Source organism: Balaenoptera musculus, chromosome 15, assembly GCF_009873245.2.
Source record: "Balaenoptera musculus isolate JJ_BM4_2016_0621 chromosome 15, mBalMus1.pri.v3, whole genome shotgun sequence".
NCBI classification, from domain to species: domain Eukaryota; kingdom Metazoa; phylum Chordata; class Mammalia; order Artiodactyla; family Balaenopteridae; genus Balaenoptera; species Balaenoptera musculus.
In genome coordinates this window covers 60,194,963-60,210,120 of record NC_045799.1, presented here as the reverse complement: position 1 = coordinate 60,210,120, position 15,158 = coordinate 60,194,963, and the positions used below count along the sequence as shown (strand labels likewise).

Below are 15,158 nucleotides of genomic sequence, written 5' to 3'. Positions count from 1 at the left end.
AAGTCCTGCATATCACAGGAAAAATCAGCTTCACAAAACTGATAAAGGTTGGCAAAAAATTTCCCCACATTGAAGCCCTCTGCCCCCTATTTGCCTTCACCCTAGTCCTTCTCCACTCCCCTCCTTCCAAATATCCAGATTTCCAGACTGACTGTTGATTCTCTTAGCATTTAAACAAAGCATAAGGGAAAGATCATAAAGTGATCTAGCGTTAGTATCAAGAGGAGGAGAGATAAATAGATGGAGATGATTATTCTCTTAAAGCAATGTCAAGTGGGTAATTGAACAGAGATGAAAATAACATTTAAGTTGGGCCTATCGAATTTCCAGTCAAATCTGGCAACTTGAATGTTTAGTGAAGAACACCCTAAATGTGGCACGATGTGTCCCTTCTTGTTGTATCACAAATAGATGCATCTTTCATTCCGTTTTTTGCAATGGTAGATCTTTGTAGCTCCCATAATGTCCAGAAAAGGGTTTTATATTCAATAGGTGCATGCTAATTCTGGCACCAAGATCTGGTCCTACTTTCTGGTTATTAGACAGAATTCCTTCTCTCCTAGTTCTCTACTGGTCAGAGTGGGCTCTGGTGACGGCTTGGCTTCTTGAACATTTAATAACTGATAAATATCAGTTATCTAGTCCTATCTTCTCATGAACTTCCCAAATCATTCTTTGTTCTGAACATGCAAATTTTTCCCACATGTCTACAATATATAAAGAGCTCCTGTAAGTCAACAAAAGACAAACATGTAATTACAAGGAAACACAATCACTACCAACTACTGAATTAACTTGTTATATCAATTAAACTTATTAATGTACATCTGTGGAAAGGCTATATGCTTCTTATTTTCAGATAGTCCCAAAAACACTTGGAAATAAGGATTGAACCAAACTAGCAGAATTATATGAAATTAATATCTGTGGTAATTCTTATGAGAATGCAGTGTTTGTGACATAACTCCTGGAATTCTCCCCTGTAGTTTGCCAGGAATGCTCTGGTGTAATTCTACCCAGTAAAATATTACAAGACACATTTTTTTTCTTGGTATAAAAAGACCATTGATTACTGAAACACAAATATAGACTAAAAGCAAGAATCATAAATAAACCAAGTTAGCCTGTCACAGGAGACTTTTGAATTGCTCAGTACCTAGACACCCATCTCTGAACAGTAATTTATACTCAGTACAACTTTAAACAAAAATCCCGTACTAAAGGGACTTCCCTGGTGGCACAGTGGTTAAGACTACATGCCCGCAATGCAGGGGGCCTGGGTTTGATCCCTGGTTGGGGAACTAGATCCCACATGCATGCCCCAACTAAGAGTTCGTATGCCACAACTAAGGAGCCCACCTGCTGCAACTAAGACCCAACACAACCAAAAAGATAAATATTTTTTTAAAAAATCCCTTACTAAAGCAAGATTCATTAATGTCGCCTGCCCTTTTTGCCTGATGGAATGGTGAAATTTGAGTGCCTTCAATGATTCTGTTATTCCACTCAAGTGCTGATCCAAAATCATCCTAAAAATTGAAACTTCAAATGAGAAACTTTCAACAGCTGCCTTTTATAGCCAAGGACTCAATACCATTTCAGCTTTCTCTACCTCATGGTCACATTCACTCACTTGTGATGTTTGGGACTCACATACACCTAGGTTCAACTTATTTCCCAGTGCATTCTGAAGGAGAATGTGCTCATTTCCATCAAAACCAGAATTGGATATGATTGCCATATCAGAGTTGGCGCAATTTACCATATCTTTCAGGGCTGTGAGATTTGGTCATAAAACTTCCAATGGCTGGTGTATTTTGCTCTAAAATGTGGCTATTTCTCATATCATTTTATGGTCCAGTTCACAAATAAATAATGTCAAATTATTTAATATAATGAAACCTAAGACCTTCTACTTAGTAACCCATTTTCAAACCATGTACACATTGACTTTGCCAACATACTGCGACATTTCCAAGGCCATGAACAACTGTCACCATGCAGAATCAGAGAATCTGCATCACCTATGTCAAATTCCACAGGCTTATTCCTCTACCCGTTGAGCATGAAAATTTGCAACCAGTCCAAAAGTATGATTCAGCAAATAAAACACCAATGCCGCTCCTGGTGCAGCTTTAGCAAAGGCGACCCAGACTAGAAAAATGTGCACTGCCAGAAATGTTTCTGTTTTTAAGAACCTCCAGCCACAACTGAATGCACCCTTTAAATTGTCTGGCTTTTGTTATTTTAAACCAAGCCCTCCACATTACTTTAATGTGGCGGTTACTTGAAAACATAATTGCTAGGAGTAACCACGGTAGTACACTACTGTCAAAAACAAAACAATCTTGTTTTCCCCACTGCCTGTAGTCAGTGCACCAGCTCCATAATGTATGTTGTATATACAGATCTTTGAAAGGAAAGAAAATCTTTGGGACCATACTAAGATCCCCAACTATGCTCCATCAGCTAAAGAATACCTATTGAAACACAATAGCAAATGCAGCTTTTTTTTTCCTGGAAGAACAATGGAACAATTTGCTACTGTTGAATCACACATACACACCCACCCCAAACCAACATAACCACAACTCAAAACTCCATACACATGCACACACGCACACACATACACACACAAAGTGTTTGTGGATTATATTTACGAAACTCTAGTTTTATGAAAAATAAATCTAGTTCTTCTGAACCAGTATCTGTTAACTGAAAGCAGCATGAAACCTAAAAGACACAACTGGCCTACCTCAGGAGGGAGACAGATAAGCAAATGAACCATTGGTTAACAGATTACCCAATCAAGATGAACCAACAAAATGGGTTATCGGCTAACAGATTTACTATCTAAGATGAACCAACCAAGTAATCCATTGGTTAACTAAGTACCCAACCATGATGAACCAACCAAGAGGGCCATTAGTTAACAGATCAACCAAGATGAACCACCCAAGTGGTTCTATTAATAGAAGAACCAAACATGAGAAATCCACCAAGTGGGTCACTCTTTAACAGAGAAACAAACCAAGTGAAATCTGAGGATGCCACACACAGTTTGATCCAGAAGAGATAAAATAAAACTTCTTATTCAACAGAGAGAAGCTCTTCATGGACCCAAACATACACCATGAAATCTGGAGTGGTGTGACCACCACTTGGGTCACCACACAGGACTGGAATGGATGGCACAGCTGTACTTACGAAGATTATTTATGGGGGTTCTGGTATCCATGTTCTCATAATGCTGGACATGGACCACGATGTTGAGATCTCTCTCCATGTGGTCAGTGTTGCAGTGGCCCTGTGGCCTCATGACATCTGCAAGGGCCCTGAAAGAAGAGAAAATTTAAATCTGTTCATTCAAAACAATCATTGGCACCTACGTGGGCCTATGAACAAAAGACAAGACCCCTTCCTCCATGGAGCTGCCATTCTACTTAGGGGCAGAGGGGAAAAAAAGACGTTAGTAAGTAAGTAAGATCACTGCAATTAGAGATTATATAAGGACCTCATGCAGAACAGTTCACATGCCTCTCACAATAGTGATGTAATAGCACTGTTACCTACTTTATAGAGTTGTTGAGAGGATTAAATGATGAATATATGTAATATGTCTGCACCCCACAAGTTTAGTTCCCCTTTATGACTAACCTTAGATACCAACACTTCACGTACAGCAATGGCCCACTATTCCTAACAATAAGTAACATTTACTGAGTACTTACCATAAGCCAGGCACTATACTAGTCACGTTACATACTTTAATTCAACTAAGCAGCATGTAAACATCTTATGAGGATTATTACTCTTTGTTTGCAGATGAGTAAACAAAGACTCAGAGAGGTGAACTGATTCCATTTACATGAAATGTTCAGAATAGGCAAATCCACAGAGACAAAGTAGATTAGTGGTTGCCAGGGGCTGGGGGTGTCGGAGGGGAAACAGGAAGTGACTGCTAATGAGTGAAGGGTTTCTTTTTAGGATGCTGAAAATGTTCTAGAATTAGACAGTGGTGATGGTTGCTCAACTTTCTGAATATACTAAAAACCCCTGAATTGTACACTTTTTAATATTTTTTAACATTTATTTATTTGGCTGTGCCAGGTTTTAGTTGCGGCACATGGGATCTTCGTTGTGGCATGCGGGATCTAGTTCCCTGACCAGGTATCAAACCCAGGCCCCCTGCATTGGGAGGGCGGAGTCTTAACCACTGGACAACCAGGGAAATCTCTGGACACTTTTTTTTTAATCCTAAATATACTGAGATGGAGTGGTCTGGAAAAGCCTTTCTGAGGAGGTGATATCTAAGTCGAGCCCTGAACAGTAGAAGGAGTTGGTCACATAAAGACGATGAAAGAACATTCTGGGCAGAGGGGGCAGCAAGTGCAAAGGTCCTGAGGCAGGAAAGAGTTCAGGTATCTGAGGGACAAGCAAGAAGGCCAATAAAGCTGGATTATGGCAAACAGGGGGGATAATGTTACAAGGTGTGGATTATCCATTCTCCAAAGCAAAAAAATGCCCAAGTTAACTCAGCTAATCATCGGAGGGACTCAGATACAAATCTGAGTGTCTTTGAAATCAGAGTCCAGCCTCCTTCCTACTCTGTGCAGTAAGCAGGGCCTAAAACTCAAAGGGGCTGCAGGGGAGGAATGTTTGAAACATAGAACAGATCCCTCCCAAACCTAATTTGCCTTTTTTCACTTTTAAACGGGCTCTTTATATGAACTTCAGGAGATCTCTGAACTCCTCTGGAATTGAATGGAAATTTTATTTGTGCGTTTTTCTCGAAGAAGAAGCCATAGATCTCAACAGATTCTCTAAGGAGTCTCTCCAAAATTTCAGAATATTCGGACTTTCAAGAGGACAGCAAAGTAAACATTCAGGATGTCTATCCGTGAACTCGGTCAGCACTGCCATCGGCAGATTCCCTGGGCATCTTCTGAGTGCCAAAGTCCATGAAATTCACCTAAAAGCCAAGCCATACTTTTTCCAAGGCAGCCCTTCCCAGAGCATGCAGTGAAGACAAGGATTCTTAGAGCCCTCACATCCTGGACAAGGAGTCTTCAAGGTGTGGTCCACTCCCTCAGGGACTGCCTAAAATAATTTGGCATGGGGGAAGGAAACATGAGAACTTCTGTGTATGGTCTTTAGTCATTAAAAATAAGAAATAAATTTAATATGTGAATTGATGCTGGAGCCCTCATTTGGAAGACCCACGTCAGATGGTGAGAACCTGGAGTCTTGGACCAAGGAAGGTGGCGGGCAGTGGCACCATCATTAGGGTGCCTCACCTGTATTGCAGTTACGTGCACCCCTAAAGGGGATGTGCAGGCAAAGTATCTAGTTTTACTAGGCTAACCATCACTACATGGACATGGGGCTTAAAAATGTCCCCCATAACAAAACCACAGCTTGGAGATAATACTGATGACACAAGCACAGGAGAATGACAGATTGGACTCACCCCTCCTCTTCAACAGCTTCTCACAAGGTTAAAACAAATGATGGCCTATTCAGATCAAAATGAAGTCAGCCAAAAATCATCAAAGCTCTCATGAAAACTATTCAAACTATGGATTTATTTATGAATGATAAGCTTCATCCTCAACACACATTAGGCTTTGAGAGATGAGCTAATGGTTGCACGAAGTCAGCACCATTGGCAACAAATTGTAAATATTTATTTCACCTTCAGCTCACTTTAATATTTCTGTTCTTATGTATGCTTTATAGTGTATCTAAACAACAAGGTCCTACTGTATAGCACAGGGAACTATATCCAATATCCTGTGATAAGCCATAATGGAAAAGAATATATATATATAAAAAACTGAATCACTTTGCTGTACAGCAGAAATTAACACATTGTAAATCAACTATCCTTCAATAAAATTTTAAAAAATAATAAATGCTATAGTGTACATAATCATTTTTGTTGGTATGTGCATATATTGGGGTGTATGCTAAAAAAAATGTTACAATTAGGGATGTGTTTTTAAAAATTAGTGAATTAGTGGAAAGAACCAACTATGTACTACAAGCCAAACAAATGCCCAAGGAATTGGTATTTATGTGTGGCACATACTTCGGGTGCTTCTCAAACTCGAATGTGCATTCAGATTACCTTCGGGGTCTTGTTAAGATGCAGATTCTGATTCAAGATGTCTGAGGCAGGGCCTGAGATTCTGCTCAAGCTCCCAGGTGGTGGAGATGCTGCTGGTCCACAGGCCAAAATCTGAATAGCAAGATCCTAAAGGTAATGTCATGGTAAATTTCATGTGTCAACTTGACTGGAGAGAACCAAGATTTGGTCAAACATTATTCTGGATGCGTCTGAGAGGGTGTTTTTGGATGAGATTAACATTTAGATTGATAGACTGAGGAAAGCAGATTGCCCTCCATGGGGTGGGCCTCATCCGATCAGTTGAAGGCTGGAATAGAACAAAAGGCTGACCCTCCCCCAAGTAAGAGAGAATTTCCCTGCCTGATGGCCTTCAAACTGGGACGTCAGCTCTTCATGTTTCTACGGTGACCTACAGGCTTTCAGACTCAAACTGGGACCTTGACTCTGCAGATTTTGGACCTCCCAGCTTCAATTATCATGTGTGGCAATTCTGCATAAATCTCTTCATAGACAGATAGATGATAGATAGATACATAGATAGATAGACAGATAGGGCGATCGATCTCCTAGAGGTTCTGTTTCTCTGGAGAACCCTAACTCAGGCACCTTATTGAAGAAACTACACTTTTCCTTGATATCCCTTAACCCAGTTCCAAATTGTTAAAACATTGCCATTTTTGAGGTTGAAGATAATGGAATATTGGCAATTTCATAAGGTTCAACTTAGTATCACGTCACTTGTATATTTACTTGTACATTACCTGTCTCCTGCCATTTGACCATGAGCTCTGTGCCTGCACTATTTGCTGCATTCTCAGAGCTCTCTGCACAGTGCTGGGTATACCATAGGTACTCAATAAAAACCTATTGAATGAATATATCAATGAGCAAATGAATGACTGACTGAGGAGATACCTTATGTCATATAAATCAGGATGTCAGGAATCAGAACTCCTATGTGCCAGGTACTGTACTAGGACTCAGGTGACAGATGGGGAAGAGACTGAGAGCATCCCTGCACTCCTTACTGTGAAAGATAATGGAAGGAGACAGATAATAAACTAGTAAACCCGTACATTATTAAGTTCATTTTCGACTGTAATGTGAAATGAAGCAAATAACATTAAGTGATGGGCTGGAGGGGGCGAGGAGGGGGGCGTTAGTAAGTAAGCCTGGGGGGTCAGGGACAGCGTCTCAGACAAGGTGACACTGAGCTGAGACTTGAATGCAGACGAGGGGCCAGCCAGAGAATTTGAGGCAAACCAACACAACAACTCCAAAGCAGCAATGAGCATGGCATATCTGAGGAACAAAAAGAAAAGGCTGCATCCCTTTTCTTTCCAATTACAGAGAGCAAATAAAAGACCCCAGCATTATCGAACAGAGCTCAGAGTTCCAGCGTCTTGCTTCAAAGCCTCCAGGGGTTCCAAGGTCTAAACTATGTCCTGACTTTTAAACACTTGAATGGCATTCCTGAGAATTTCCTCTTTTACCAGAAGCATCATTTATTTTTCAAGGATCTAAGGGCAATGGGCACCAGGTACCTTTCTGGAGTAGTGGTTATACAGGTGTAGACATTTGTCCAAGCTCATCAAACTGTATAGATAATGTGTGTGCATTTTATTGTGTAAATTAGACCCCAATAAAGTGGATTTTTTTAACATCTTTATTGGAGTATAACTGCTTTGCAATGTTGTTAAAGTTGATTTTTCAAATGTTAAGGACTCAGTGCCCAAAGAGAAGCAAACATATTCTGCAAAGAAAAATAATTTAGACTTTTCCATGGCCAACAGTATATGCATTCATGGGCTTCTCCAGCCTGGGGAGCTGGTGGAAGCCACAAGATAACCATAAATGTGTAAGAAAAAGGGGAGGTAGAAGGGAAGCTGGAATAAGAGAGAAAAGACAAGGGAAGAAGGGACATTTATCACTTGATGCCATTTCTTTGCAAGAGACTCCAGCACTTGTGAAGCATGTTTGAAAAACACACAGGACATTGTGCTACATAATTTGCCACTTGGATTTCGGATTCTGTTTGAAGGTGGGCAAAATAATGGCATGTGTTCCCTACTGGCTTCAAGTGTAGAGAGCTTCAAACACGCGTTCCTGCCCCCAAGGTCATTTCTTACCGATGCCTTTGCCAAGGGGCTGGCCCTGCCAGGGGCAGATGCAGAAAACATGCCTAGTCTTGATCTGACAGTGGCTCCGTGAACTGGCCCCGATGTGTGCACTGTTATTTGCAGGGCATCGAGCACCTCTCTGTGATCTGCAAAGATTGAAGTCCTGCATCTCAGTGATCCAAGGCAGTGCAGCCTAGTAGTCGAGGATCCGTGCTACAGCCTCAGACTGTCTGGGTCTGAAGTCCAACTCCTCCACTCACTAGGGGCTTGTGCATCCTCTTGGAAAGCAATCTGTGCCTCTGTGAAAGGCAGACTGTCATAAGGCCGACCTCCTTGGGGTGGGACATGAAATTAAATGAGAATTTACACACAAGCTTATGGCAAAATAGTAAAAGCAGCAAGTGTTCTTCAATATCACGCAGGCCAACTCTTTGCAATGCATCTAATGTTGTCATACATGGATCGTCTCTCCTATTCTGAACCTGCCACTCCTTCTGCTAAAATTAAATGCAAGCCCAGAGAGGTTATGAGACTTGGCCAACGTCACACAGCTAAACAGTCACAGCAGAGCAAGGGCTAGACACAGAGTTCCAGACTACAACTTCACCCACTTCGGTAGATAAGGGTTAGAAAATTCCAGTAATAAGGATGATGATAAAGGGTAATAGTCACTGAGCAGTGACCATATGGCAGGCCCTGCGCTAAGAGCTTTCTGAGCCCAGTCTCAGTGAATCCTCACACAAGCCTATGATATAGGGACCCTCATCATCCCATTTTGTAGGCAAGAACCTGAGAATCAGAGAAGTGACGTAAATTTCTCAGAATCACACAGCTATTAAGTGGCTGAGCTGGGACTGAATCTGGAGCCATCTGACTTGAGCCCATTTCTGTTAAGATCAGCCTGATGACCTCTCTGGGGACTGCAGGTAACATAACTGAGTGAATGGGGCGGGGGGGGGGGGGGGGGGGGGGGGGCTGGAGATTAAACCTGAGAGGGTCCTAAAGGGAACAGTTGCCGTTTGAATATGCAGGTCCAGTATTACCGGACCTATCGATTTCTCAAGAGAAATCAGAAATCTGGATTTCTGTGTGAAATCTCTCAGTTTTTAAATGTTGGCAATTGGTTCTAAGTTGGTTTTAAAAACACCATACTTAATAGAGACTAAAGAGATTTCAAAGCCAAAGGCAGTGAGCTTTGACTGGATCCTGGTTTGAGAAACCAAGCTCTAAAAGACATTTCTGGTACACGACTGGGAAAACAGTAATACAGTTGGCTATTTGATGACGTTACGGGATTTTTGTTCTTTTTCTTGGGTGTGGTACTGGAATTGTGTTATGCGGGAGAATGTCCTTGTTCTTAGGAGATCCACACTGAAGTATTTAAGGATGAAGCATCATGTCTGCAACTTATTTTCAACTGCTTCAGCCAAAAAACAAAGGAAAAAAAGAGAGGAAGGGAGGGAAGGAGAAAAGAAGGAAAAAAGGAAGGGAGGAAAGAAGGAAGAGAGAGAGAGAGAGAGATAGCAAACAGGACAAAATACTAATAATTGTTCAATCTAAATTGGTACTTCTTGACTGGGAGTGATTTTGCCCCTGGATGACTTTTGGCAACACCTGAGGACGTTTGTAATTGCCGCGAATGAAGCGTGGGGTGGGTGCTACCTGCACCTGGTGGGTAGAGCCCAGGGCTGCTGCAATGCTCAGGACAGCGCCCACAGCAAAGAATTATCCAGCTCCGAATGTCAACAGTGTCAAGGGGAAGAAACCCTGCTCTAGATGAAAGATATACTGGACTTCGTGTTTATTCTTCTTTCAAGTTTTTTATATGTTTAAAATGTTTCACAATAACAAATTGAGGAAAACTTAAAAATAAGAATACAAAAATAGAAATACCTTGCAGACCAAACAAAACACACCTGCATGGTTTGGTACCCATAGCTGGCCACCATTTGCAGTCACTTCTTCCAATAAATTGTGCTTGAATGTGGCAGCTGTTACAGCTGCTGAATGAGCATCTGTACAGTTCTCCCAACATCACAGGCAAGGCCCATGCACGCTCCTGGAACTGCTGTCTTTCCCCTTTTTCAGTCCTAATCAGCCCAAAAGGAAGCAGGCGATGTGCCCAGGACTCTGAGCCTGGAAACTGACATCCTCAAACACAAGCACACTGGTCACCAGGAGCAGTCAGGGTGTGACGTGGGAGCAGCACATGCTGTTAAGTCTTTGAGGAGAAGATACTTTCAGATGAGGTAAGAACAAACTCCCCATCCCAGTGACCCTAGCAGCTGCAGACAAAGTAAATGAAGAGGCTGCAGCCAGCAGGTTAATTTCACCTAGAAGCCACTGTACAGTCTCTCTGATGCCGAGCTTGGTGTGCTGGCCCCACCCAAGCATCCCATGGCCCGTGCAGGCAAAAGTGGATGAGGCCACTGCTACGGCTGGGACTTGACATGATTCACTGCATCAGCAGAGCAGGAGGCGTTTGGTGAGAACTTGGGGCGGCCCCCAGTACCACAGAAATACACATAAAGGCTACACACACGGGGAAAACCGGCAATAGAATGTAAATAAATAAGAGTCACACTGGATGAATTCATCCATCCTCAATCCTGTAAAATATTCCCAAATCAAGACCAGTGTTTCTCCAAGTGTGGACCACTTTACGTGAGCCATTCAGGGAGGTGGTGAAATGCAGATTTCCGAGGCCCAGACGGATGGATTTAGAATCTCTCTGGATCGAACTCAAGACTGTGCACTTTAGGAAGCTCCCCAAATTCTGACGCTCACTCAAACTGAAAACATCTGCCCCCGACACAGCTGAAACCAGGGGACTAAGGATTGCACAATTTTCTGTGTGACCTTGAGCAAGCCACCAATCTCAGCTATGATTTGCTCCTATGTAAGTGGGAATTAAATTAGCACCTGTCTCATCGCTGTGCAAACTAAACGAGAGAATGTTTACACACACACACACACACCCCTAGTATAGTGCCTGGCACCCAGAACTGTGCTCAGCAAATGTTACTTCCTTTTCCCAGGCAGTGATTGGCTGAACACTGTAAAGCCTGGAGAGATGTACATAAGTATGGATGCTCAGGCCCCACCCTAGAGGTTCTGATTTGAACCATCTAGGGTGGGGCTCCCGGCAAGAGGACTTTTTTAAAAGCATGCCAGGTGACCCTATACATCAGCCGGGGTTGAAAACCATACTTTAGGACGTGCAAGTAAAAATCAACCATCCTTTCTCTTCAGGAGTACATACTTTCACTCCATTCTGGAATTCCCAAAATGTATGCAAGGAGAGCCTGTGTTAAGGCTCTGTTACCCCAGGACTGGGCACCCCTAGATTTCACCTCCAAGCAGACCTTTTCCAATACCTGCAGAGGAATGTGGCTGCAGCCTGCTGGGCTGAAGTAAACAGAGCTGCAAGGGGGCAGGACCAGGAAGTTGAGTCCCTGCTGGCCTGAAGCTACTAGCATCTTTCTCCCACAGATGCCCAAAGGTTAGCTCCCCTCTCCACCTTCTCACCTCCCTCTTCACGCCTCTCCACCCCTATCCCAGCCAAACAAGGAGGAGGGCTCCCGTAAGCGCCGGTTTGCAAGGCAAAGGCTCCAAGGAGATTTCAGCAGAGGAATTAAACCGAAATCTGCAAGGCAGCCTACCTATCCCTGGGTGAATCTCCCTACCAAGGCAACAGTCGCTGCCGCAGCCCTGCTTCCGTGTCTCACTCTCGCCTTAATACAGACCCTTGGCGAGGACAGTGGGGGAAGTGAAACCACCCGGCCCTTGCGGTTGGCGATCGGGCACCTCGGGGTTACGGGGAGGTGGGCGGGGCCTGCTCTTGACTCTTTTTAGTAGGTCAGGCTTTCTTGAATGCCCTAGGAGCTTACTTCTGTGCCTCCAGACCTCAACATCCATCCACACCTCCCTGCTGACCCAAACCGAGAGGGACTACCTCACCTCTTCCCCCAAATTCTTCCCGTCTGGGGAAAAAAAAAAAAAATCATCTGATAATCTGAGTATAAATAGAAAATAATTACTAGTGAGGTGGTGATGTTCCTTCGCCTATTTTTGGTGGGTCTCTTTGTTGAGATTTTTTAGGCAGGCACACGGAGCGCGTGCAGACACACGCGGGCACACAGGCACCCGGAGGTGCGGGGTGTGTATGTGTGTGTTGGGTGGGGCGTGGGGGGAACACATGGCGACTCTGTTAACCATATTCGGAAAAAGAATAAACCTTGCGCCCCAGTCATCCAGCTGTTCGCAGGCCACCCGGCGCTCTTCAACCCCGCCCGCCCGGACCTCACACCAACCCTAGGCCTCTCCCCGGCCGGGGGCTGCGTCCTCGCGTCTGCGTGTTCCGCCTCAAAGTTACTGTGTTGTGCGAATCGATTTAGATACTTAAAAAAAAAAAAAAAAAGCAAAAAGCAAATAGCTCCATTAATCCCAAATGCCTTCTCCCATCTGCTGAGACTTGCTCGTGCTGGGACTTGCATAATGAATAAGGCAAAAGGGGAAGTTGACGAATCAGGGTGTCTGGGGGGTGAAGGCGCGCGGGGAGGGGGCTCCGGTCCTTGGAGGCCAAGCCGGCCCGGGCAAGGGGGGCGCAGCGCGCAGCTGAGGTCGCTGCCCCAGGCAGGGAGAGATGGCGACTGGAGAGGGGGACGAGGGGGTTAAGGGGAGGGGTGGCGAGGTCCCAATTCCAGGGACCTGGCAGCTCGGAGAAAGCGAGGCGGCCGCTCCAAGCACAGCTTTTGTTCTCGCCCTCCCCGCACTCTCCACCTCCCTCGCCACATTTTTGCGAGTCGTACGAGTTGCAGGCGGCACACACTCCTTGCCTCCCTCCCTCCCTCCCGCACACACGCGCGCGCGCGCGAGCTCACACACGCCCCCCTTCCCTTTCGGGCTCGCCGGCCCCTGTTTACCTAGAGGCTAGTATCTGGAATCCGAAGGCTGGACCCCCTCCCCAAAACCCAAGACTTCGGAGCCACGGGTTCCCAGGCTGTGTTTCTCAAGTCCGCTGCAAGCCTCGGCGGGAGGGGGCGGCAAGCGGGCGGGGGAGGGCGGAAGACACCCCTAACCCCCCACACACGCTCATGTCCGCACCTGTGCTGAGCGCAGCGTCCCCTCTCTGCGCTCCCAGCCCAAGTTGGCTGCCCGGGTGACATACCCCCGCGAAGAAGCCGGGGTCGGGGGGAGCGCCATTGCCTCCAGTAAGGTGGAGAGGGGAGAGTAGGGAGAGCGGCGCCCGGAGGGGAGGGTGAGGGGGGGAAGGCAGCCCACCTGGACATGTGCTCCCTTTGGGGCCGGTGCGCTTTCTCCAGCCCCAGCTTGGTGAAGATGCCCACGAGCACCATGACGGCCACCACCCCGCAGATGATGTAAACGATCAGGTTGGTCTTGTCCTTGGTGGGGTCGTGCAGGGGGTCGTCCTTGCGCGCTGGGGGCTTGCCGGTGTTGAGCCAGAGTGGAGTGTCGTAGTTGGTGCAGGTGCTCTGGTTCAGTCGCCGCTTCTTAAACGTGCAGCAGAACCGGAAGCCACAAGTCCCGCAGCAGAAGATGAAGTCGCCCGAGCTGCAGTTGAACGGCGGGTCCCACTGGCCCATGACATCGAAGTAGCCCCGGCAGAAGTCCGGCGTGGGCGCCCGGGTCGGGGGTGCGTCCGAGACCCCCACGCCCTCGCCGACCTCTCCGGAGGCGGCCCCCGAGCGGTTGCCCCCCGCCAGCACCACCACGCCGCCCAGCTGCGCCAGCTGCCCGTGCCCCGCTCGCTCCTGCGCCCGGCACACGCGGGCGCACAGCTCGGTGAGGAAGCAGCCGAGGAGCAGCCGGAGGACGCGGCGCATCGTGTTTCCCAGCCCGGGCTCGGCCGCTCGGCCGCCGCTGGAGCCGCTGCAGCCGCCTCTCGAGGCGCGGCCGAAGCTGCCGAGGCTGCTGCCGGGGGCTGCGAGCCGCCGCGGGCCGCACATGCAGGGAGCGGCGCGGGGCGCTCGGTGGTCGGCGGCCACTGCGCTCGGCTCAGCCCGCGTTCGCCTCCAGCGCGCAGCGCGCCGAGGGGCCGGCCGGGGAGGAGCGCGCCGGCCGGGCGGGGGGAGGAGGAGCGGGGGCAAGCGCGGGGTGCAGGTCCGGCTGGCCACAGGGGGAGGCGGGGGCCGGAGAGCAAGGGCGAGTCGGTCTGTCCGCGCCTCCCCTCGGCCGGCGGCTCTGGACTCGCCGCCCCGCGCCCGCTCGCAGGATCCCTCTCACCTCTCCAGCTGGCCAAGTGCGCCGGAGAGAGCGAAGCAACACTTGTGGAATGAAGGGAGGGCAGGAGGGAAGGGGGAGGGGGAGGAGGGCGGGCAGAGGAGGCGCGCGGCGGGGGGGGGAGGGGGCGGGAGCGAGCTGGAGAGGGGCGGGGGCGCGGGAGAGGTGACTCGGGCTGGCGGGCGCCAACTGGGGGGCGTGCAGAGCTGAGCCTGGCTGGCGGGCGGAGAGGAGCGAGCTCCGGCAGCCGCAGAGGCTGAAGCAAGCACAGCTCGGATTTCCCGGCAGGTGGAAACTGCTGCGGGACCTCCCGCGCCCTCTCTGGAGGGGAGCCGCGGCTCAGACCTGTTCAGGGCGCAGAGGTGGCTCCGCCCGGGGCTTTTTCCCGGGAGCGTGCGCAGCAACTGCGGCTGGAGTCGGCCCACCAGGGAAGGGGTGACTCGAAGGGTTGAGGGACAGACCAGGTGGCTTCCACTCCAAGACAGACTGGGGCGCAGTCTGATCAGGGTCACCCCTCCCAGGTGCGCGGGGCCGCCCTGACCTTTCCCCGACTGCGCCCTCCAGCCTGAGGCGCCACCCTTTTGGCTCAACTCCCGGGGCTCAGGCGAGGACCAAGGTTGAGCTGGGAAGGCCCGTGGCAAGCGCCTGGGCCCGGGGTAAGCACC

The 15,158-nt window shown here is 47.7% G+C and overlaps 1 protein-coding gene across 1 annotated transcript in view; it reads right to left on the bottom strand.

The window, feature by feature from the left end:
* Positions 1-14,096, bottom strand: part of SHISA9 (shisa family member 9) — a 297,904-nt gene extending 283,808 nt beyond the window's left edge. The window contains exons 1-2 of the mRNA XM_036824265.1: positions 13,534-14,096; positions 3,208-3,335 (exon numbers count right to left, since the gene is read on the bottom strand). Of these exons, the coding sequence (XP_036680160.1) occupies positions 3,208-3,335; positions 13,534-14,096 (691 nt within the window). The remainder of the gene's footprint in view (positions 1-3,207; positions 3,336-13,533) is intronic.
* Between the last annotated feature and the right edge of the window lie 1,062 nt (positions 14,097-15,158).